At 41.9% G+C, this 19,542-nt stretch overlaps 13 protein-coding genes across 13 annotated transcripts; all 13 read right to left on the bottom strand.

Moving 5' to 3' along the window:
* Nucleotides 1-35: 35 nt before the first annotated feature.
* On the bottom strand, nt 36-1,460 carry TM35_000341760 (putative protein kinase; the record flags this gene model as incomplete). The annotated part of the gene is made up of 1 exon (XM_029029074.1): nt 36-1,460. One exon carries the CDS (start codon nt 1,458-1,460, stop codon nt 36-38), a length of 1,425 nt encoding a protein of 474 aa, XP_028879630.1.
* A 760-nt stretch (nt 1,461-2,220) lies between these two features.
* On the bottom strand, nt 2,221-4,251 carry TM35_000341750 (ABC transporter; the record flags this gene model as incomplete). The annotated part of the gene is made up of 1 exon (XM_029029073.1): nt 2,221-4,251. One exon carries the CDS (start codon nt 4,249-4,251, stop codon nt 2,221-2,223), a length of 2,031 nt encoding a protein of 676 aa, XP_028879629.1.
* Nucleotides 4,252-4,804: 553 nt separating this feature from the next.
* On the bottom strand, nt 4,805-5,587 carry TM35_000341740 (putative 40S ribosomal protein S8; the record flags this gene model as incomplete). The annotated part of the gene is made up of 1 exon (XM_029029072.1): nt 4,805-5,587. One exon carries the CDS (start codon nt 5,585-5,587, stop codon nt 4,805-4,807), a length of 783 nt encoding a protein of 260 aa, XP_028879628.1.
* Nucleotides 5,588-6,157: 570 nt separating this feature from the next.
* On the bottom strand, nt 6,158-6,574 carry TM35_000341730 (uncharacterized protein; the record flags this gene model as incomplete). Its single annotated transcript, XM_029029071.1, has 1 exon — nt 6,158-6,574. One exon carries the CDS (start codon nt 6,572-6,574, stop codon nt 6,158-6,160), a length of 417 nt encoding a protein of 138 aa, XP_028879627.1.
* A 319-nt stretch (nt 6,575-6,893) lies between these two features.
* TM35_000341720 (uncharacterized protein) lies at nt 6,894-8,042 on the bottom strand (the record flags this gene model as incomplete). Its single annotated transcript, XM_029029070.1, has 1 exon — nt 6,894-8,042. The coding sequence occupies one exon, from the start codon at nt 8,040-8,042 to the stop codon at nt 6,894-6,896; it is 1,149 nt and encodes a 382-aa protein (XP_028879626.1).
* Nucleotides 8,043-8,414: 372 nt separating this feature from the next.
* On the bottom strand, nt 8,415-9,200 carry TM35_000341710 (uncharacterized protein; the record flags this gene model as incomplete). The annotated part of the gene is made up of 1 exon (XM_029029069.1): nt 8,415-9,200. One exon carries the CDS (start codon nt 9,198-9,200, stop codon nt 8,415-8,417), a length of 786 nt encoding a protein of 261 aa, XP_028879625.1.
* A 371-nt stretch (nt 9,201-9,571) lies between these two features.
* TM35_000341700 (putative protein transport protein Sec23A) lies at nt 9,572-11,833 on the bottom strand (the record flags this gene model as incomplete). The annotated part of the gene is made up of 1 exon (XM_029029068.1): nt 9,572-11,833. The coding sequence occupies one exon, from the start codon at nt 11,831-11,833 to the stop codon at nt 9,572-9,574; it is 2,262 nt and encodes a 753-aa protein (XP_028879624.1).
* Nucleotides 11,834-12,103: 270 nt separating this feature from the next.
* On the bottom strand, nt 12,104-12,814 carry TM35_000341690 (uncharacterized protein; the record flags this gene model as incomplete). Its single annotated transcript, XM_029029067.1, has 1 exon — nt 12,104-12,814. The coding sequence occupies one exon, from the start codon at nt 12,812-12,814 to the stop codon at nt 12,104-12,106; it is 711 nt and encodes a 236-aa protein (XP_028879623.1).
* A 175-nt stretch (nt 12,815-12,989) lies between these two features.
* TM35_000341680 (uncharacterized protein) lies at nt 12,990-13,583 on the bottom strand (the record flags this gene model as incomplete). Its single annotated transcript, XM_029029066.1, has 1 exon — nt 12,990-13,583. The coding sequence occupies one exon, from the start codon at nt 13,581-13,583 to the stop codon at nt 12,990-12,992; it is 594 nt and encodes a 197-aa protein (XP_028879622.1).
* A 517-nt stretch (nt 13,584-14,100) lies between these two features.
* Nucleotides 14,101-14,799, bottom strand: TM35_000341670 (uncharacterized protein; the record flags this gene model as incomplete). The annotated part of the gene is made up of 1 exon (XM_029029065.1): nt 14,101-14,799. One exon carries the CDS (start codon nt 14,797-14,799, stop codon nt 14,101-14,103), a length of 699 nt encoding a protein of 232 aa, XP_028879621.1.
* A 495-nt stretch (nt 14,800-15,294) lies between these two features.
* On the bottom strand, nt 15,295-16,827 carry TM35_000341660 (uncharacterized protein; the record flags this gene model as incomplete). Its single annotated transcript, XM_029029064.1, has 1 exon — nt 15,295-16,827. One exon carries the CDS (start codon nt 16,825-16,827, stop codon nt 15,295-15,297), a length of 1,533 nt encoding a protein of 510 aa, XP_028879620.1.
* A 349-nt stretch (nt 16,828-17,176) lies between these two features.
* Nucleotides 17,177-18,211, bottom strand: TM35_000341650 (putative protein kinase, putative,mitogen-activated protein kinase; the record flags this gene model as incomplete). The annotated part of the gene is made up of 1 exon (XM_029029063.1): nt 17,177-18,211. The coding sequence occupies one exon, from the start codon at nt 18,209-18,211 to the stop codon at nt 17,177-17,179; it is 1,035 nt and encodes a 344-aa protein (XP_028879619.1).
* A 340-nt stretch (nt 18,212-18,551) lies between these two features.
* On the bottom strand, nt 18,552-19,484 carry TM35_000341640 (putative ubiquitin fusion degardation protein; the record flags this gene model as incomplete). Its single annotated transcript, XM_029029062.1, has 1 exon — nt 18,552-19,484. One exon carries the CDS (start codon nt 19,482-19,484, stop codon nt 18,552-18,554), a length of 933 nt encoding a protein of 310 aa, XP_028879618.1.
* Between the last annotated feature and the right edge of the window lie 58 nt (nt 19,485-19,542).

Below are 19,542 nucleotides of genomic sequence, written 5' to 3'. Positions count from 1 at the left end.
TCTCTCTCTCTCTCTTCTGCCATATCATCCACTTCTCACACTGCATCATATTCATTCTCGGCATTTAAATAACTACCGTCACCGTATTCAGGGTTGGTAATAAATTCATGTGTTAGGAGTTCACTAGCTGAGGCTCGCTGTAATGGGTCTTGTTGAAGACACTCCACAAGAAATGCCCTCGCTGAGAATGAGAGATCTTCTGAGAGAATAAAGGGTCTTCTTTTAATCTGCATTAATAACGCAAAGGCATTTCCTACATCAAGCGAAGACCATGGTTTTTCTCCAGTTAGTAATTGATGTACACAACAGCCTAAACTCCAAATATCATGCGCCTTTCCATACACAAGCATATCATTTCCATGTTTACCTATTGTATCTAGGGCTTCAGGTGGCATATACAGTGGGGTACCAGCGAGTTTCGGCTCATCGGTAGATCTGGTTGCTATCGCAAGTGTTGCAGAACCAAAATCCGAGATTTTTATAGTACCATCAGATGACAGGAGTATATTCGCCGGTTTTATATCTCTGTGAGTGACGCCGCAACTATGCAAGTATTCAATACCTCGCAATAGTTGAAGTGTATATGCACTGACAGTGCTCTGTGGGGCACCAGAAGGAAATTGCTCAATTGTATCTTGAAGAGAGCCACATTCTAGACGCTCCATTAAAATGTAGATTTTACCCCGTTCTACAGAACATCCCATATATTCAACAATGTTAGGATGTCGAAGTGACGATAAATGCCGGAGTTCCCGGCGAATATCCTCGACTTTTCCTTCATCATCTAAATTGATATACTGTAACTTCACAGCTAGGGGTTGTCCAGATTTAATATCAATGGCCTTGTATACTGTACTATTGCTTCCTACACCAAGAACATTGTTTTCATCGTATAATATTTTTACTGAATAAGTGTAGACCTTTCGCTCACCACTTCTATTCCATGTAGATGATCTTTGCAACTCATGTTCACTGCCTTCATTATTTCCTACAAAAGAAGAACCACATTCAGAGCAAAATTTCGCATGCTTCGTCGCCAATACACCACATTTACTACATGCAGATCGAATTGGAGCTCGAAGGGAGACAAATTCTGTTGTTTCAGTATCTTGCCCATCGGACCATGTGCCACCCCCACAGAAAGATCTGTGATTTGAGCTTCCAAAACTACGAGAGGCCAAATCGTAGTCATCCATACAATCATCATACAAATAAGGCACTGATGTTGGGTTCTGATAGTCAAAGGGGGGATTTGTCTCAGATAAATCTCTCTCATACGGGGTTCGTTCTCCTGCTAACTCAGGCACAGGATCACTAACTTCTGCAGTTGGTAGGGAACGCTGTATGGGTAATCCCATTTCTTTTTCCCTGCGTGATCCCATATCTCTGACTCTGAGTGATCCTATTCCACTCACCCTGCGTGATAGTCCTTGTTTGACCCTCATGTTAGCAGAACCCATTTGACCTTCGTTCTTCACACCAAACAATAGCCCCACCCAAGCTTTTTTTTCCCCCCTTGTGATTGTTTAAAATATTTTAGCCTTCAGTATGTATTCTCTAAGCTGTCCACAGAATGCAGAAAAGAGAAGACATTCGATACAGCAAAACAGAAATATTAGCAAATGTTCATTATGTGCAAAAAAGAAAAAAAAATACAACAGGAACGCAATCCAACGCCCACACCATTCACAAACGAGACATAATATGATGATCCTAGTTAACACACATACACACGCAGATATAAAAAAAGAGAGGAAATACTTCACACATATAATAGAAAATCCCACTGCAAAAAACAAAAAAACACTCCCCCCAAAAAATGAGAGGAAAGAAAAACTAAAAAACAATACGGAATTCATATGATCAACTCTGTTTATCACAAACTTAATACTAATTAAAAAAAATCCTTCTGACAACTCCACACTTACGTGTGATATGTTCCTAATTCTTTAGCATTTCTTCCACAATACTTTCATATTCATTTTTTTCATTCTATCTTTCCTATTAAACATAAATAAAAAAACAAGAAAACATCAGAGGGGAAAACACTTCTTTTCGTGGTTCACTTTTTTTCTTTTTCTTAAAAGGGTAGGAGTGATGTCTCCCCAATTGCTGGGTTTCACTAATATATATCAAAAAAACCAGATACAACCTCATAGTGTCAAAAAAAAAAAATCTTCAACATGAAAATGCAGCAATACAAAGTGAATTGTGCATCCTCTAGAACTTCGATCGTGCAGCGATAGAGAGGGCAATGACGACGATGATACGAAAGAGGAAATACAAAACAGCCAAAGAGACCCACATGGCCCAATCAGATGATTGAGTTTCTTCAAATCCAAGTTGATGTAACACTTCCTCGCCATTTTTGGGTTGATTTGCGCAATATTCAGCACCATTGCCACTGGGATCACATCGAATGTAAGTAAGGTGTTTCAACTCATTACGCATAAGAAGTATGTATGCTTGACGAATAAAAGAAGGTTTTTCAATCCAATACCAATAGGGCCGAAGTCGATCAGTATTTGCCATGAGACCTCCTGCAAGGGCAAGAGGAATTAAAATCACTGGCGAGATTCCAGCAGCAGCAACCGGGTTTGATATTGATGATCCAATGGCAAATCCAAGACCAGACGCCACTTCTGTCAGCAGTGCAAGAACACCAAAGTAGTAGAAGAAGGAGCCAGCAGAGCGGTGAAACCCCACCATCCAATACAGAACGACACATTCAAAAAAACAATATACCACACGCACAGGAAATTCCACCAGTGTCTTTGTTAAGAAGTACAAGAAAGGGGAATAGGAACCAACCTGTTGTTCTCGTATATACAAGGGTTTATCTGCATTAAATGCGTGCAGCATAACAAAGGTTTGTCCCATAACACGATTCATACATACCATAAAAAATAAACCCTGTCGATCTTGAATACCTGCAACATCATCGTGAAGGTTAAGGAATATAAGACCCAGAAATACTCCAAAAAAGAGAGAGCGTCCCAAATTAGCAAAAAGATACATATGGTCTCGACTCAGTTCCACCAGAGTCCGCAAAAAAAGTTCTGAAAACTGAATCCATGGAGTACTCTTATATTTTTCAATGCATTCATCGAGAAGTTTTGCTGTGGGGGAATTATTTGGATCAGAGCTTAACTCCACAGCAGTTGTATGTGGGGTCTGTTTGCCGTACTTTAGATGCTTCTTCCATTTTTTGACGAGAATCGTTGAGACATCGGGATCTTGAAGTAATGTCATGTAGAAATCTGTTGGTGTAAACCTCTCTGGACACGGGTATCCAATAGATTCAAAATATGCCAGAGAATTTGCCATAGTGCCATGGTACACACACCGACCTCGCGTAAGCAGCATAATATCATCAAAGTACAGAAGTGTCTCGGCAGTGGGTTGATGAATGGTGTAGATCACTGTTCGTCCAGTTCGAGCAAGAGTATTCAATAGGTTTACAATTTTTACCGATGTCACAGAGTCCAAGCCGGAGGTGGGTTCATCCAGTAGTAGAATTTTTGGGTCACAGATAAGCTCTACACCAATGTTGCACCGCTTGCGTTCGCCACCCGAAAGTCCAGCGACGAGTCCAGGGACGCCAACGATCGTGTCGCGGCAATGAGTGAGTCGGAGTTCCTCAAGTGTTTCTTCAACCCTCTGTTTGGTTTCCTCCCGCGAGGTGCCACGTCGTACGCGGAGGGAGAAGTGAAGTGATCCCTCCGGTGTTGCAAGCCGCGAGAGAATGTCATCCTGTGCGACGAAGCCCATGATCTTGCGGTAGCGTCTGCGGTACTCCACATCACCGAGCTGCCGGGTTCCGTGTATCTTAAGTGTGCGGGAGGAGGCGAGGCGGTCGGAGATGGCGTTGAGGAACGTTGTCTTCCCCGCGCCGCTGGAGCCTATCACGGCGAGGCAGCGGGAGGGCAGCGCCGTGCCGGTGAGGCCGCGGAGGATCTTGCGTTTTCCCGCCGTGTACGTCAAGTTGTGCCACGAGACGGGAACGGCGAAGCGCACGCTGGCGGAGCTGCCGTGCAGGGATCCCGCGTTGAACTGCGCCACGGAGCCCTTAATCGTGAAGCCAGGGGCAATCTCCTCCACCTGTGGGTCTTGTTGCTTTGATTGTGCTTGGTCCCAATCATCTCGCTGCTCCGTCATTTCGCATTCGCGTTCTCCCTCGTCCGTGTCTGATGAGGGCACACTGGGCGGGTCAGACGTTTCCTCCTCCTTCTTTTTCTTGAAAAATGGCATCCTTCCTTATTCCTTCTGTCTGTTTTGGTTTTACTCTTTCTCTCTCTTTGCTGACCTTCAGTTCCTTTTCTCTGTTATTCTAAAAAATAAAAACATAGACACAAAAAATAATAAGCATGGTAAAGAAAAAGAAAATCAAGAAAAACAGAAACAAATGAAAAAGCAAAAGAAGCGATTTCAACAGAGTTCTAAAAAAAAAGAAACACAGAGAGAAACGAACAAGTCAGGGGGATAGAAGATGCATAGCTGAATATAAATCTTACTTTCACACCATAGCGCTTTGCACATATATGTGTTTGGTTAAGTGCGGGATTATTTACTCTTGTTTCAAAGGGTTTTCACTTCTTCTTCTTTATTTTATTATTCGTCACTCAAACACTCACCACTACTTGTGCCTTCTCATGTTATGTGTGGCATCTTCAGCCAAATACACACTACAGACGCATCTACTGGAAGAACAAATTCCAGCAAAAAAAAAAAAAACTCATTTTCTTTTCTATTTTTTTTCCATTAAATAAGACTAAACGAAAAAAAAAAACGGTCTTTTATTTGCTTACACTAATAGAACAGCATTGATACAGCCATCATTCTCCGGGTTGTTTGTGACCTGCGCATACTTTCCCCAGACCACCTTTCCTGACGGCGTCACGAGACCTAGATCGGAAACATTCACCTCAATCACTGTGCCCTTCGTAATGACACCGAGTCCAGTATACATTTTGCCCTGTGGGTTTTTCTTCACACCAATGATGGGGAGTTGAAACGTGGCCTTGAGCTCAGGGTGGGTCACATGCGCCTTTTTGAAACGGAGTGCCATGGGTCGAATGAAACGCTCGTATTTTGGCATTCGTCGTGTAAACGTCTCTCCGACAAAAGTCACCTTTGTGACCATGCGCTTCCACGATTTTTTCCCACGTTTGCCGGAGGTGACAGCCTTCATCATTTCGTCCTCACTGACAGGCCGGACCTTCTCAATTGGCACTGCCCACTTGCCTGCTTTTTCCTTACGCTTCTGCTTCAGTGAGTTGGAGAGCACCTTGGCGCGGTCTGCCTCACTGCGGTCCATGAGAAAACTGGGAAGGGCATTCCGTGGTCCCTTTTCCCGCACCCGCTCAGTACTCTGTGTCTCCTCATGCTCGCGGATCTTCTTTCGGATCTCCGCTTTCTCCGCATAACGCTGTTTGGATGCAATCTTAGCCTTAATGCCCCGCACGGTGCGCAGATACTTCGCTTGTGTGTGAGACTTACGTGCCTCACGCTTGCGCGTGCGCTCCACGTGGTCAAGACGGCGACCGTAGCGCTTTTGCGCCTGCTCAATGTACTCGTTCTGTGGCATTCGATTTCCTGTTCACCTTATTACAAATAATAATAATAATAATAATAATAATAATAATAATAATAATAATAATAATAATAATAATAATAATAATAATAATAAAACATACAGAGCACCATTAGAGGGAGACTGTCCNCGTGCGCTCCACGTGGTCAAGACGGCGACCGTAGCGCTTTTGCGCCTGCTCAATGTACTCGTTCTGTGGCATTCGATTTCCTGTTCACCTTATTACAAATAATAATAATAATAATAATAATAATAATAATAATAATAATAATAATAATAATAATAATAATATATAGATGTGCGTTTGTGTAGATAGGTAGGTAATCAAAGTAGGAAAGTCAAAGAACAAAACGAAAAAAAAACTAGATTAATGAGAGATTTTTCGATCCCTCGGCTTAAAAAACTAGCCATTAACGATAAAAAAAAATAATAAAAAGAGAAAGGGAGATAAAAAAAAAAAAAATACATCGATAGACAAGCACGGTGAATATACAGAAGAAAAATGACTTCATAACCATAACCAAGAATAAAAAAAAAAACATACAGTTTTCACATCAACAATATTTATCTTTGCCTCGCATCTGGGAAAGCAATAGCATCTGTGATCTCTGTCACTAGTGCTTCTATTGTGTTTTGCTCATGCTGAGGGAGACGCGAGAGGTCAAACATAGGATACGCCACACAAGGTGGGTCTACAGCTGGTGGCATTGGTACTGCTCCTAACGATGATACAAGAGATGGAGATGGGGATGGTGAATTATTTGAAGGTATATACGACATATCAGGTGTTTGTCGTGCACGACTCCGTTTTACAATGCGAAGCCTCTGCTCTACACGTGGAATGTCGTAGCTGTTATTGTAGTTGCCGCTGCTACCAGTACTGGGCGCCGAACTGGGTCTCTCCCGTCGCACTTTGCTATAGCTACTAGGGCTCCCCACGTCATTTGGGGACAGGCTGTACTTTCTAGAACGAAATATCATCTATTCTAGAAACACCTTCCAGGACCAAGTGAGGAAATATTGAGTGAGTGGGAGAAACAGAGTGAAGACAAACGAGGAAATCAATAAATCAGGAAAATAATAATAATAATAATAATAATAATAATAATAATAATAATAATAATAATAATAAAACATACAGAGCACCATTAGAGGGAGACTGTCCACAAAATGAAAAAAAAAAAAATGCAAGCGAAGAAAACAATAGGTCCCAAGATCTTTTCTTTTTGTTTCAAATTTCACTTTTTATTTCTTTCTTCTTGTTTCGTTTCTTGTTTTCATTCCCCCATTTCTTCTATCTCTATGAAATTTTCATAAGTGCAGCAACTTCGTCCGAGTCCCTATTGATATAACGTCTTCGTCCACGTGTAAGGGGGTCCGGCGTGGGTGCTGCTTTACCGCAAAGCAAGTCACGAACTGAAGAATGATCATGGATGGAGTATCGCACCGTCGCGGTGAGAGGACGTGGTGCCACCTCTTCGTATGCGCGGAGTGGGAGGAGGGGTTCCACGTCAACTTCTTCAATAACTTCAATTTCAGGCTCGTCTGGTTGTGGGTATTCTTCCGGGTCCAGTGCGTCAAAGACGGACTCCTTCACATATGCAGCGTTCATACCATTCATATCCCCTTCCTGTGATATGGCCTCATCGAACACATGAGCGCCACGTAGTGGAGGTCTGCGTGGTGGATCCTTTTCAATCTCTGAGAAAAGACGATTGCGTGGGGCTGAAGGCACAAAGGCGGGCCGCGGCTCCAACGGCCGTGCGGCGGTACTCGGCCGACTGCAGCGGGAGGTGTTGGGCCGAGAGGCGGACGGCGTAGCGGACGGGGGCCGACTGGGGGCCAACACCACCGCTTCCGCCGCCTCCCGAACTGCCAGCGGCCATCGACGGGCGTCAATTGCGAACATCTCGCGCCGCAGCGACTCCTCCACTTCCAGCACCGCCTTTTCACGCTTTATCGTGAGACTGGCAACACCAGGGAACGTGATATTAAACACCTGATGACGGAAAAGTCCTTCACCCACATATGAAAAGAACTCGCGAAGTGCCATGGATGCCGTACGTGCGGGAACCCCGGCAATAGCTACTACCTCAGCCATGCTAATTTTCACGTACTCTAGTCTAGATGGCTCCTGTGGCACCTTAATGGGGTCTATATTGTAACGAAGGGCAAAATTATTGTCTATACCAAAGTGAATGCGACGTGCGTGGTAACGTTCTACTCCATCTGACACCACCGCTCTTGACTCAATCCAGAAGCAACCAAAGTTAGTAATACGTACGTTGTGACCCTCAATTAAGTGATGTCGAATGACAGTGGAAAGTGCGTCCCATGCCCGTTCTAATTCACTAAGGAGAAACACTTCTTTTTTTGCACAACGCTCTTGAGAGCTTGTACATTCAACCATTACAAGGTTGTTGGTGATTGCCCCAAGTACACTCAACATTTTGTCGCTAGATTGCTCTTCTATCAATCTCCAGCTAATAAGGGGAATAATAAGCAAATGAATCCCCCACCAAAAAAAAAAAAAAAAAAAAAAAAAAACAGCAAATTACCCAACAGGAGGAACAAGAAATAAAAAAGAAAAATGAGAAAACATCCAAAATAAGATGTTTAATGTGGCTATTTTTTTTTTTTTGTGGGATGGGGAGACGCAGAGCACATCATAAATCATTTTTGTACAAGTGGCACCGTTCTACTTTGTACTTTTCTTATGTTTAGTGATACATTCATAAACATCAAGAAGAGATTGCCTATATAAATGGGCATTTTTTTTATTTATTCAAAAGTATATGTGTATACATGTATTTTGTTTAAATCATCTTTTTTCACCTCGTTTAGGGCGTAACGGCAACACAATTTCCTCTGAGGAAAAGGAAATTTCCGCATCATTTCTATATTCTACAAAGGATTTAGTCGACTGCTGACGTCTCACTGGTACTGGGGACATCATCACAAAATCTGAGAGACGACTACTTTCCCGGGAGAAAACATCACCCCATCGCTGGGGCGTTGACCTGACAGAAGGCATTTGTAGTTGCTGAAGTGGTGGACGTATCCCTCGCTCACTATCATCAAGTGGAACCTCTCTCTCTGCGACTGCGCTTAACAACTGTCTGCTGGTTTCTAACAAAGTCTCGCTCACATTCAGGAATGTGAGGGTCATATTCTTTATGTAGAGGCCAAATCCGCTACGTTCTATTTCCCCAAGGTGCTCCGCGACAGTTTCATTCACGCTTGGAGCGTATGCCCATACAAATTGAGAGAGAAAGCGCTCGTACACCCTTGATGCACCAAGAACTCTTGGGTGAAGAAGGTAAAGCGAGAGAGCAATGCGCACCATGAGGACAAGTGAGCGCACTGAAAACAGGTACGAGAACACCACCGCATCTGCCAAATCGAACATCCAAAGAAGAATAAGAGCCAGCGTCACGTTCGTAACTAACCGCACATCTAAAGGTTGACCGTCCCTTGCGCAGCGGCACAATTGCGCACCCACTGCCAGCGGGTACACGAACGCCATGAGCCACATGACCATTTCCAACAGTTCAATCCACATAACCCCACCTAAGAGAATCTCTCTACAGAATGTGAGGTCCCACATGAAGAGCAAGACGCAAAATAAGAAAAAAAAAAAAAACAGAGAAATAAAAGGAGAGTAGAGGAAAATAGCAACAAGGAAATAAAAGACAAAAAAAGGAATAAGAATTTATCTCTCTTTTTTTTGTCTTTTTTTTTTAATTTCATTTGAGTCATCCAACGATGAAGACACGAGAAAGAGAAAACAACCTCACAATCATCCAGTAGTACTCATTCCCATATTTCATACCCTAGCAACCAACTGAAAGAAATAAGGAAACTTCATAAACACCAACAAAAGAAAAAAGAAAACCAGTACTACATAGTATTGGTCTTGTTTTTTTTTTTTTCTTTTCTTTGGGGGGTAGAACAACGCACAATGCACCTTGATAAATCTCACTGTGACACCGCGAGTTTTTTCAAGTGCTCCATGAACTCCCCAAGCGAAGCATCATCGGTATAGACTAGTTCACCTTCTTTTGTACCATATTTTTGATCATTTTCTTGTCCATACGAACGACTTGGATTGATTCTATTATAAAGAATACGAGCGTCAGGATCATCCTGAGAGACGTAAATAAACCTAGGTGTTGGGTACCTACCTGCTACAAGTATTTCCGCATCTGCCACAGGGACTTGTAAAAATTCTTTAAAGTAGGAGTATTCTTCCAGTTCTGCGTATCCTGCTTTTCGCCATGCTGCAATAGTTGAGCCAAGATGAATAAGTACTTCAAAAAATGTATCAAGAAGAAGAATATTATCCGGCTGAATAGCTGCACTGTCCAGTAGAACAGGTTGCGGTGGAGCATCCATGCGATAGCTATATAACGTGGGTTGAATTTGTACAATAGAATTTGGGACAGAAGATTTAAGTAACATCATACGCAATATCGCCGTTTCATCTGGACTGCAATTAAATACCTGAAGATAACCTGATCGTCGTAAATGGTACATAAATGCAGGGAAAAAAACAAACTGTGGTGGTAATTTAAGTGTAGAAGGTTGATCTTTAAGGTAGTCACCAAAGCGACTCACAAGGCGTACAACTGTACGGTCTAGCCAACGAAGCACATCAAACAAAGGGGTACTATCAGCCTTGTGTAAGGCTTCACGTGCAAGTAATACTGCAGCTGCTTCTTGATCGAAGGATGATGCTAGCTCAGGCATACTTGTAGTCGGTTGTACCTTATGAGTTACAGTACACACCCGGGTTCGTAACTCATTACCAATTTCATACTTGGTGATAAACTGTGCATATCGAAGAGGCTGCTTTGCCGCCTCTGACGGTGGGGCAGCAGTTGTATCAAAATAAATGGCAAAGTTAGTTGTAGAGTCCATCATACATGCTGTCCATTGACATGTACCTCCCATCCCTACTTCATAATCGGCTACAGAGGATGATTTTTTACCTGTTCCAACACAAAGTCCAATAACTCCCATAACTTTCCACGTTGAAGATGTCATAACATCCATGGTAACATTTAGGGCCATCTTCAACGTACCATCTTGCCTACGTTCAAAGAAACGGTTAAGTGATTGACGAAATGGTTCTTTTCGCCATGATTCATCACTTAGTACAACCCCACCAGAAGCTTGAATACACAGTTTCATTTCTGCCACACCTGTTTGATCGAGAGAGGCAATGAAACAACTTAGTGAATGTCCTTGTTTAACAATCCGGCGCATAAGAGAGTCATAAAACGCACAAGAAGACTCCCAAAAATGCGCAGCATCGGTATTATCTCTTATATCTGCATGACTACGAATGATCTTTTCACGAGAAGTTTCCACAACAATACCAGGTCCTTCAGTACAGATACCAGATATGAAACCCAGAATACATGAACCAACATTAGTAGAAACAATTTCAAGAATACTTGCTGCAGCAGAAAGTGCAGCACCTGTACAACGCAATGGACGATGAGACTTTGGGACAGGCCATACATCCTGCTGGATTTCGTCAATAATAGAGAATAATACTTGAGAAGTATTGGCGAATGTTCCAACGAAACGCTGTGGTTCTACCATAACTTTTTTAAGAGTTTCAACCGTAACTTCTTGGCTTCCACGCAGAACCAAGGAACGAGGATACTCTGTTGCACCACTTAGTTCATGAATTTGTATAGTTGTTCCATACGTGATAAGGCATACCCGAACTTCTGCTGGTATATTGCTAAGAGCATTCATTACAAATTCTTTTAGTCCATCAAGTTCACTTTCTGTGTCAACACAGGTATCTATAACAAAGGCAAATGTTGGTGGGTCACGTTTTACAACGCTAACATATTCCACAACTTCATTCCCTCTTAGAAGTTCTGATGGTAAGTTGTGTTCATCCATATAAGCATATTCTTGAGGAAATACATTTTTGGTTCCACATAAAGGACAACCCCACGTCTTTGACCGATAGTCAAGAATACAATACGGGTTTAAGATGCTTCCACAGACACACTTCAGAGGGTTGTAGTATAATTCTGTACATGGGAATCCTATAGGGGCATAAACACAGCCAAGTGGTACCACCATCCGTGCCGCATCAATTCTATTGGCAGGAAATAGATTCCAAGACCACCGCGTAACACTTTCCATATCTCCTTCTAGTTGTTGTTCTTGTCCCCCTTGATCTGGCTGCTGCTGCTGCTGCTGATAAGATGCCATATTTGGATCAATCCTTTGAAGCGCAATTTTTTTAATTACTCTTCCTTTTACCCTTCCGTTATTCAAGTCTTAGATAAGACCTTCTCATTAGAGAGAAAAGAGGGGAAAAAAAAAAAACAAGGCAAAGATAAGGAAATATTACAATATGATGGTTCATGAGAGTCTTAGCGTAGTATATTAACCGGTGAAAAAGTTTATAGTAAAATTCAATATTCTGCAAATAACAGAAAAGCGTTTTTTTTTTTTTTTCTTTTCTTTTCTTTTCTTTTCTTAAAAGAAAGAACCAAGAACATCGTCCTCTTCCTTCTGTTGCGTTGAAGGGGATACTGTGTTTTGCACGTTTCCTTGCAGGGCGTCCCGCTCCGCATCTAGCCACGCATTAAGGGCAGCACCGCCACCGAGTTCATCATCGACGATAGCACGAACTTGTGCGAGTTGTTGCAGCGCCTCCTCGCGGGCGGAGTTCTCCTTCGTTTCGTTGTACTGTGCGATGACAGCGGCGATATGTCGCAGTCTTGCTGGGATGGAACTGCGCGCGGCCTGCGGCGGGCCTGCGAGTTGGGCGAGCCACGGCCGCGGGAAGATGTTGAGCCGCGCCCACCACCCCCCGACCCGCGCCAGCGCCTCCTCGAAGGCCCCTCCGCCCTCTTCCTCCTTCTCCTCCCGCCGCTCCTTTTCCTTCCTTTCCCGCACGGCCCGGACGGTGGCGGGGAGGGTGCGACTCACCGCCAGCAGCACCGCCCGCTTCGACGTCTCCGGCACGCCGTTCGCGGCGCATGTGAGCAGCAGTTCGTGAAGGACGTACAGCAGCGCGCAGCGGGTGGCGTCGGTGGTGCTGGCGGCCCGCATCCGCTCGTCAATGGCAGACATAATGACATCCGCACTAGACGCCTGCAACGCACACCACGCCGCTACACTGATGATGGAACCGGAGGAGCTGCTCACAAGATCCAATCGACGCCCCACCTTTTCCTTGTTCATCGCACTATGGATTCTGCTTAAAATTAAGAAAAAGAAATAAGGAATTAGTGATACAAGGAGAGGTATATGTCACGTAAAAAAAAAACTGATACAACTTGATATGATTCGTAGTTTACCACTTTATAAAAAAGAAAAAATAAGAAGAAGAAAGAGTTTTGTTTACTTGTGACTAGAACTAAAAATCATTCAAGGCATAACGTGCACGTGTTGTAAAATGCCTACAGTTCTCTGTAGAGAATGACCATCTAGGATCTTCCTTTCGCATCCACGCTATCATATATGCAACTAACAGATCATTCGGAAGGTCAAATTCACAATCTACACGATGCTGACGTACCTCACCAGTGTGCAGTGGACGCCCTGCAACCTTTAATCCAAGATCGTTTGCCCCACGAAGAGAATTTCGAACATCCATCAAGACATCACCTGTAGCAGGATTCTTTTGGACTACATAATACCGCTGACTGTGGGATTCCAACACCAGCCACTCATGTTTTTGCTGGAATAACTTGGAAATAGGGTTAGACTCACACACCGCATAAAACGTTGACACATGTCTCAAAACATCTTGGGCATGCAACACAACATCTCGATGAATAATAACACGTCCTTCTTTTGCAAAACAATCGCTAATAAAGTCTACACACAATCCACAACCAGCTCCAGCGGCGCAGATACCCAAGTGACTAGGTACTGAAATTCGTGCAGGGAGAGCACTAATTGAAATTGCCGTTCCAAGTGTCGCCCCACATGTGAGACCTTGCCCCATACACACAGTTTTTCCCTTTCCCCACCAGAAGGAAAGAAACCACTTCTTTTAAAGCACCCCCCACCACTCCCCATAACAACAACAACAAAAAGAAAGAAAGAAAAGGAAAAAAAAAAACAGAAAAAAAAATGCCACTACAAAAAAAAAAATTCGAAAGAAGCAAAGAGAATCCATATCCACCCTTCACAGAGACACACAATAATAATAATAATAATAATAATAATAATAATAATAATAACGCTGGAGTACTTTCTCCTTGTACACAATACAGAAAAACAGCAGAAAAAAAAAACCAAAAAATAAAAATAAAATAATAATAATAATAATAATAATAATAATAATAATTCACACGACTCGTACATCTGAAGCACTTGCTCTTTTTCCTCGTCCATTCAAAGGCTCTAGGATGAGGGAAAAGATTAAGCAAGAGAAATGGGTCACAACTTGAGAAAAACAAAGAAATACAAAAATAAAAATAAAAATAAAAAATAAATAAACTAACTATATTAAGGTTCTACTAAATATATGCATTGGGGTCCTTCCATTGATCTAAAGATATTCTAGACTTATTTTGGTCACGGGAACCAGATACCTGACGCGGAGAATTCACCTGTACGAGAAATCCTGGGTCTGTGTTACGACCATAGGGTTCTTCTTGAATCATAATGGGAGGTGGAGGCACAGGTGCCGGTACTGGGTATGACAATGCCTTCCCCAATGAACGACGTTCTTGCATATCAGTTCTACCCCAATGACACTCAATAAAAGTAGTGATGAGCCATATAAAAGAAAGCCAGGTAATAATAAGAGACAAAAGAAAGAAACAAAACTGGACAACGAAACAGAAACCTTGGTAACCACTTAACCACCCACTTTGCACTGTTGCGACACATTCCACCACGAATAGAGGTATATCCTTCATGAAAAACATACCACTAATACCCAAGAGAATGAAACGTATTCGTTGCGACGACTTGTTAGTATAGCGGGCTGCACGCACCCAGAGCACACTACTAACAATCACGTAGAAGACGGTTCCAACTATACAGAAGGCAAGATGGGCTCCTACTAGAGACAACCCGTAGACACTCACGCGGTTGCGAAAGAACACACCGTAGTTAACCCATGAGAATACAATTGCGGCAAAGTAGAGGAAAATAGGTACAAAAGGAAGAATATTGGTACCAGAGGGTAGTAATGACGCTCTGTACCCCATCCTTATTAGTCAATTTATTTTCTTTCTTTTAGTACGTTGATCTTTTTTTTTTTTAAAGAAAACAAAAATACCACCAAAAACAGAATCACAAGAATAAAATGCCACATCATAACTTAACACCAGAGACGTACACACACACACAAAACAAAAAAAAAAAAAAAAACAGAAAAAAAAAAAGAAAATGATCTTGAAATGCCCTAGTGCATGATGGTTCTCGAAGGAGCCGGTATTTCTACCCCTCTCCTAAGCATTTCAACGCTAAGGTTCTTTTTTTTTTCCCCCTTCTTTCCCTCTCACTTCGTATGTGTGTGCATAACAGTGAAAGTGAGAAGAAACACACAAGGGTAAAAAAAAAAAAAGAATTATCCACAACCGAAAGCTCCAGTGGAACGAGAAGAATAACCTTGTTGAATGAAACAAACTGAAAAAAAGAGCATTAACAACTCTATATAGGATAAACGATAACAGAAAGAAGAAAAAAAAAAGAAAAGGGTATCACAGTGCATCATTCTCCGAAATTGAGCTTACCTCAAAATCATCCGAGTAGATGCTGTCAGTTCCGCTTTCCTCTTTCACTGTTGAAACGGAATGCTCAATATTGGCAGAAGTCAAATTTCCACTTTCATCCAAACTTTTCTCTAACCTTAACGTCTCTGAATGAGGTTGCTTTGTCTCGTCTTGGCTACTAGCCGAGTGAATGCTTGTGTATGATACACTTTCTTTACTTTTTTCTTGTTCTTCTTCAGATGGACCTGTTGCTTCAGTGCTATCAAAAAGAGACACATCATTTGCTTCTACCTTACCATCTGGAAAATCCTTTTTGAACTCTGTTACTTCCATTTTGTGCTCTATCACCTCATCATTTTTATTCTTCGCAGTGATTATAGTTTCTATGGTTCCCTTTTTGTTGATACGTTTACTCTTGTTCTTGCTACTATTAATACTACTACTATTACTATGGGTCATTACCAATTCATTGGTTGCATCGCCATGAGGTACTTTCTTAGGAGGAACCATATCCTTTACAACTGCCCCTAAAAATTTGAAACTATCATCTTCAAATTCATCAATTACTTCTTCCTTTCCTTCTACAGCTGAAGCTAACAGTTTCGTCTCGGTTTGTACTGCAACAGGCATTATTAACAGAGAAGAGGATTCATTCTTAACTGTTGCCTCCTCAAATTCAGATGCAGTGAGGTAAGGAATATATTCCTCTACAACTAATGATTCTTTTTTTTCACTTTGTTGCTGCTCTTCATAGGAGATCAACATTGCAGAGAGAATGGGTTGATCACTATGATTCCTTTTTTCGCTAAAATTATCCTGATTTTTACCAGAACTTGTCCAACTTAATTGATCTACTTCAATAGGGAAAACTTTAGAAATATATTCTGAATCTGCCTTTGTTTCATGTCTTTCAAGAGCGGTGTGCGTGATTGGTGTAGTAACAAGTCTCTTTCGTAGCTTCTGCACTGTGGCGATGTGTGTCTGTCGTATAGGTACACTACAACTTCTTGTTTCGATATCCCGCTGAGTTTTCGACGGATGTGGCTCCTCTTTCGGTGGTGTTCTGTTTCTGTTAACGAACTCATGACTACCAGACTTCTTACACTTCTCATGTCGGCGAGCCCAAAAATTAGAAGCCATACGAGTCTGCCGTTCTCGTCGTTTTTGTTCAGTTTTTCTTTCTGCTCTAATTTTTTGTAATTCTCGTTCTTCTTCTTCTCTCTGCTTCTTTTCGATAATATTGCGATGTAGAATTTTGGTATATTCACTTGATTTTACTCCTATACTACCCCATTTCATGATCACTTCTGAGGTGGTGTCTTCCCAGTGAGAGAGGAGGCGTTCAATACGCTCTTGCAACTCCCCACCATGGTTATCCCAGGAGCTGTTTATACTACTACTGCTGTTTTCATGTGAATTGGAACTTAGTTCCCACTCTGGATGTCGAAATCCAGCAGAAGTAGATGCGATGGAAGGCATGGATCTTGAATGAACTATATTACCAGAAAAACTGGCTTGCATTGTAACTTTCCAGAAATATACAAATAACAACAACACAATAATAGTAACAATAACAAGAAAAGTAAAAAAAAAAAATAAAAAAAATAATAAAAGATAACAATCCACAAGACCAACGTTACGATCTCTAAGAGAAGAGATCAAAAATAGTGAATTTGTAAGTAATACGGGATACTGAAGAGTTTTTTTTTTTCCTTTTTTTCGTTTCCTCATTTTAACTCATGGATAATATAAATTTTCTTTCTTGTTTTTTTTTTTTTGTTTGTTTGTTTGTATGTGTGTATTTGTGTGTATAAATAGCAAATATCACCCTTCGTGATCATAACTCTAGAAGTAAATCTTTCAGTTCAAATCAACGATGAATGAACTTATATAAGGCATCTCTATATTCTGCAGCAGAATAATCCTTCTCGTCTGGCAAGGGTAACTCAATTGGAGTAGCCTTGTCAACCTCTTCAAAGTCTTTTTCGCTAACAAAAGGTGCCACGTATGGGTGCTTTAGAGCCTCATGTGCTGTTAATCGTTTTTTCGGATTAAACACAAGAAGTTTACAAACTAGATCTACTGCATCTGCGTCATATTCTTTTAGTTGTTCCCTAAGAGGATTACTTTCTACAGGAGGAAGAACATCCACAAGAGGCCACGCCTCCTCGGATTGGAGTCCATCTACGTCTTCCGCTGTTGGTTCGCCCAGTGCGCTAACTATCAATGAGAGTTGATGTAGTGTAGAATTACCCATAAATAGTGGAGATGCGGTGAGTAGCTCAGCAATGATACACCCAACTGCCCACATATCCATAGCGGTTGTGTAAGTTGATGACTTGACGAGTACCTCCGGTGATCTATACCAACGTGTAGCGATGTACTCTGTGAGATCTTTAAAGATATTTTCTTTATTTTGCCCGATACAACGAGCAAGACCAAAGTCACCTAGTTTTATACGACAATCTGAGTTTACAAAGACGTTAGCTGGTTTTAAATCCCGGTGAATAACTCCACTACTATGTAAGTAGGCCACAATCTTCACTACCTGATACGCCAGATACTGTCGTTGAATAGGCACCACCAGATCGTGACGCAATATTGTGGATAGATCTGTTTCTACGAGCTCAAAGACGAGATAGAGATCTGTATCACTTACGGAGGGAATCACTTTCTTCAGTGCAACAATACTCTCATGCTGTAACGCATTCAGCAGCATTACTTCACGGTATGTTCGCTGCGCATCCTGTTGATTTCCAAAAGCATCAAAAACTTTCTTTAACGCCACTTGTGTGTTCGTCACTGTGTCAAGGGCACACCACACTACTCCGTACGCCCCACTACCAATATGGCGCAATATTTTATACCGCTGCTCAATTCGCCCGTCGAGGTTAAACGAGACCATTTCGTGCTATTCTGTTTGTATGCAGAACAAATAATAAAATATATATATATATATATATATATATATACACGGAATTTTGCTTCAACAGCAAAAAAAAAACATAAAAACAAATAAAAAAGAAAAGAACGAAAGTAAAAAAAAAAAAAATAGCAGGAAAAAAAAAGAACCAGAACGAGACCACTGTCATTGAACAATATAAAGGGAGAAACATAACGTCAATCCAAGTGCAAGAGAGAAAAAAAAAAAAAGATAGAAGAGAAAAACGAGTGTCAATGAAGATAAAAAAAAAAAAATCTCAAAAATAAGATCGCACTAAATATTTACACCAATAATAATAAACCTATCGCAATGAGCGTCCAGTCCCACTGAAGGCCTGAAACCGCTTCTCTCGTGCTTCCCGTGCCTTTTCATCATCTGTCTTTTCTGTACTCTTTTTCTCTACTGGTACTGATGATACAGGCGCACCAGACCTGTCATTCAGGCGACGCCCTCCACCAGCAAAGGGGACGAAACCGGGTTTTGATTTCTCTTCCTCTTGTTGTTGTTTAGATCCTTCCATTTCCGTCGCATCCTTGTCTTTTGCAATGGTTGGTGGTTTGAAGACAAATGGGGTGAAATCTAGACCGTCACCTGTTCCAATTACATTTACTCCCTGTGGGACTATCGCTTCCTCTTTCGTTGGTGATGGTGGCATATCCAAAGGACGTTCGAATTCAACTTTTAATTCAGTCGCCTGCGCATCTGCGCGGACTGTTGATATGGCCTCAACACTACGATCATTTTCATCTGTGATATCTATTACATCAATAATGAATTCTCGGTCAAGGTACTGCAACACTATAGATGTGCCCTTTGTGAGAACAGGATATTGACTAAGATGCATCTCCAAAACATGCTTTGGGTCACTGAGTTGAATAAAACTCATCTGCTGGGGACGTAGTTTGATAAGTTTTCCTGGAGGAAGTACACACGTTTCGAGACTCACAGTATCACCGGGTTGCAGCATGAGTGCAGAAAACATCCACTGAGGCATAATAACAATACCGTTATCGGAGTTAAACTCCAGTACACCAGCGTAGCAAGTTGCTTGTCGAGATCGAATACAAAACTGAAGCGGGTATACAACGTTCATAGTGGCAAGTTCCGCCAGACAAGAAGAGGGAAGCAATACTCGTCCACCGCCATCTACACGACTCGCCTTTTCAGTGAACTCCCCAGGATACGCCGCAAGTTGCTTTCGAAAAACGTCCAAACCATGAAAGGCGGGAAACATGCCTTTCCAAGTCTTTTCTCTTTCCCTACCGAACAAGACAAAAGAAAAGAAAAAGAAA

Source organism: Trypanosoma theileri, assembly GCF_002087225.1.
Source record: "Trypanosoma theileri isolate Edinburgh chromosome Unknown TM35_Tth_34_V1, whole genome shotgun sequence".
NCBI classification, from domain to species: domain Eukaryota; phylum Euglenozoa; class Kinetoplastea; order Trypanosomatida; family Trypanosomatidae; genus Trypanosoma; species Trypanosoma theileri.
Note: the sequence above shows the minus strand (reverse complement) of the source record. Positions and strands in the feature narration are given on the sequence as shown.